The sequence below is a fragment of the Drosophila ficusphila genome, unplaced genomic scaffold (assembly GCF_018152265.1).
Source record: "Drosophila ficusphila isolate 14025-0441.05 unplaced genomic scaffold, ASM1815226v1 contig_791, whole genome shotgun sequence".
Lineage (NCBI taxonomy): Eukaryota > Metazoa > Arthropoda > Insecta > Diptera > Drosophilidae > Drosophila > Drosophila ficusphila.
In genome coordinates, this window is record NW_025064737.1 from 29211212 (window position 1) to 29215137 (window position 3926).

General features: G+C 41.1%; 1 protein-coding gene across 1 annotated transcript; it reads left to right on the plus strand.

The window, feature by feature from the left end:
- Positions 1-1076: 1076 nt before the first annotated feature.
- LOC108098669 lies at positions 1077-3508 on the plus strand. The gene is made up of 2 exons (XM_017201759.2): positions 1077-1210; positions 2662-3508. The coding sequence occupies exons 1-2, from the start codon at positions 1192-1194 to the stop codon at positions 3417-3419; spliced, it is 777 nt and encodes a 258-aa protein (XP_017057248.1). The 5' UTR covers positions 1077-1191; the 3' UTR covers positions 3420-3508.
- Positions 3509-3926: the final 418 nt, after the last annotated feature.

Sequence of the window (3926 nt, forward strand, 5' to 3'; positions counted from 1 at the left end):
CCTAAAAAAGTTGTTCTGATAATTGTATGTGCATGTGCATGCACATACATATTTTTGTGTTCAAATGTTCTCATATCGTGTTGCAGTGCTAGAAACCGCCATTCAAATCGGAGGCGAGGCAAGATGACAGCCACGGGTCTAATTCTGACATGATCGGGATTGGCTCAAATGCTGCTGGTTTTGACATCGTGCAGTAATTAATTAGACTCGCAGGCATTTTATATGAACAAAGTGCAATGCCGTTTCACTAATTGAACATGAACATGGCCGTTTCCATGAGGATGCTGCGCCACTTGCGGTGCATCCAGCCACCAGCCACATCCCTTTCATTGACCCCCACTCAATTCATCAGTTGTCAATGATGACGTCCAAGTACAGGCCCACAGTACTCAAACTGTGCACAGTGCATTTAGGTGGGCGGGCGGTGAAAAGTGGGCAGGAGCTTTCCATCTTATTCCAATCATGGGTGAGGATGTGAATACTGTGGTTTCAGCTTTTGACAAAATCCTTCGTACACAAGTATTTTCCAGAATGTATAAGCATAAACTAAACATTTCTAAATTTGTATTTGTTTTTTTTAAGTAAATAGAAATAATAACACTGATCTCGATGTATAATTGCACTATTCCAAATCAAAAAAAAAAGTTTTTAGTTTTTCTGGCCTTGCGGGGCAAGAATATCTGCAAAACTATTGCGACATCTTGTAAGCCTTCCCTTTGACATTGATTTATGTAGTTTCGTTATTCGAAACAGTTGATGATATAAATGTGGAAGTTGCTTTTTCACTCTTCGCATTTGTTACTGTTGCCGTTGGGTAAAGTTCATTGGGTGTTGTGTTGCTGTTGATGGTTTAGTTTATTAGCTAAAAGAACCAAATCGAAAGTGGCGTGTTGGGCAGATCTGTGTTGACTTTAAAGAGATTGGGGTTGGTGTCCAGAAAATACATGGTGAAACATTTATGCTGATTGCCGACGTCGCTAGTCTCAGCATTTTTTTTATTTCACATACGGGTATCAAGTCAATATAAACAAAGAGTTTTGTATACAAATGCTTATTATACTTGAGCTCTTTATTATTGTTAAGCCAGCAGGCTTTGAAAAAGTTGTTATTACTAGGAAAAATATTTTAACTCAACTCTTATCATCAGCTCAGTTGCATAAGTGAATCAATCCGAAGCTGATCGCAGAAAGCATGGAAAAATCAATATTTGGTAAGTGGCTTTCCAGTAAAGAAAAGCTTGACTATCAAAACCCGTAAACTTAGTGTGTAATTTTCTAATGGTAATTGTAAAGATTCAAAAATTAAATGAAATGAATGAAAGTAATCACTTAAAAGGCCTGGTTTTTTTTCCGTACCTTTTATACAAATTTATCAATGATGAATTATCATAAAAATGTTTTAAAACATAAAATTGTTTTAAAAAGAAATTAGGCCGTTTTTTTTAAGGGATAGTCCTTGCTTATTAAGCTTAGGCGCTTTAATTTATCGACTTTAATATGTAAAGGTAAAAGCAGAATGTAGCTAATAGTCAGTACCACATCAGATTATAATAATCTTGCCAAGCTAATTAACCAAAACCGTGGTTAATCCGTGGCAAAAATTATAACAAATTAAAACCTGCATCGCGGCTCTAAGGGTGCGAGACAAAGTTGGGCCGATGGAAGCTATCCAATACACCCACTCCCTCAAGCCCAGCGTAATTACCGCGAACACTGCGCTAACAAAAGGCATTCAAATGGCGCTGGGAGAAGCAGAAGGCCAGACCCACGACCGGGCCAAAAGGGTGATGGGACAAAAGCCGCCGCCATCGTCCTCATCTCCATCCTGCTTTCTGGCCACTCCAATTCTCGTCATCGTAATCATCAGCAAGAGTAGAGACAGTCACGGTCGTTTGTGGCTCATTGGTTGGCGTCCAGCTTGGGTTATTTTTCATGCCCACCCCACGCAACCCACATAAATTAACCGAAACGTATTAATTTTTTTTACTTCTTCGTTGCCACGTCCTTTTTAATATGCGTGCACAAATTTATGCTTGAATTAAATATGATGACCAAAAAAGCAGTCGCATAAGGACACCCTGCAGTCGGTAGCAACATTGTGCTTATTTACACATGTACGACACGGCGTATACGCGTTGTAATGTACGACAGCCGGCCACAATTAATCTTGCCACGTGTTTTATGTGCCGCTGTCTTCAGTAAGGAGTACTGGTTGAGACTCCACTGCGCAGGACTGGGACCATCAGCATGCTGCTGGGTTATAATTGAATTTTCATAACCTCCAACCGACGCCGACTTGGTCATTATTTAAATGTAACGATGTCTTATTATTACCTCGGTAATCGAAAGCAAATGATGGCGACTTTATAAACATAAATCTAATCACAAGAAGACATTTTTGCTGGCTAACATGTTGTTCGGCTATTTGCCCAGCATGTGGCCCAACTTCAACTTGCGGAGTCCATCAGAAACTGTTTATTTATTTATTGATATGCAGGATTTTACAAATATTTTAATATGTCCCTTATTGCAGAAAGAAATTAATTATAAAATGTAGTCTCTCAGAGCTTTGTTAATTACCTTGTTTGGTTAATATCTGCATTTTCTAAAGTATCTAGTTTGAGGAAATATTTTCATTAAAGTTCGCTCTTTCATACGCCAGATTCCTTTTGCGAGCGCGACCTTGTGTTCGCCCAGGCAACGGGCTACGTTCCGTGGCCAGGAATTCTTACGAAGAAACTACCCCGCGCTGGAGAGGTGTTGTTTATGTGCACAAATGACAGCAAAAGTATTCCTTACGAAAAAATCTGGCCATACGATGATCACAGTAAGGAGCGATTTATCACACACGACAATATGGAGTACGAGGAATTTCGCGAAGCCATTTGCATTGCCGAGAAGCTTCAATCTGGCGACGTGGATATTAGATCTGAAGGCGCAGGATGGCAACTGGTCTCGCCTCTTGAGCTATTACCTCGGGGGGCAAGAAGCCCCTTTCAGGTACCTAGGCAGGCAAACTGGGGGCTCAAGTACGTAAGGCAGGTGCGAATGGAGGTCGAGTCTTTAAGCGTAGAGGTAAGGTTTATAAAGGAGATCAATGCCCTGCGAAGCAGCTTGACCCTTCGAAATCGGGACTTCCCATCCGCCTTACGTGCCTTTCAAGAACTGCAGGAACTGGCGCTCAGTGAATTACTCTTAGTACGCAACTTTGGGGCCGTTGAAGCTGTGTACCGTTTGTGCCGCTTTGCCTCCGCACATCCACAATTCTTGTTGGAAGCGGAACAGGTTAGAAGTCTCGCAAAACAACTGATGGCCCGATTCGCGTTGCATTTTAAGCAACCTTTTAGCTCTTCCAATTTCTGGTCGGAGTACTGTTTGCGCTCCGGAACCTACAGAAACTATACCGTGGATATTAAATGATATGTTTCATAAATACAGTCCTAGAATTCGTGATGATTAAAATAATAAAAGTACAATAAAGCACTGATCCTTGATAAAAAACTATTTGGAACAGATTTCTTAAGTTCAGCTTTATGATACAAACTACGGTCTGCGGCTTGACAAAGGGGGTAATCTTAACAATCGATCAAAAAAGTGAGACAAATTGTCGTGTCTTTTCGGGTGGCAACAAACAAAAGCCAAATGTGTTTACACCTTGACAGGCTGACACACCCGTATCTACCCACACTTGCCCTGCGACCCTCCGGAATTCCCTCAGCTTTCGAGGCGGTCAAGCAAACATTTCTCTTTTTGTATAGCAGCCAAAAAGGCAGCAGCAAAAGGCAAATTCAATTTGAGCTGTCAAAAATCTGACCAATATTGCCTTTGAGTGTCCGTGTCAGTAAATGTGTGAATGAGAGCATGGGCGAGCGGAATGGCCTGTGGTCGGGCTCAAAATAAATCGATTGAAAACCGAAATGAAAATGA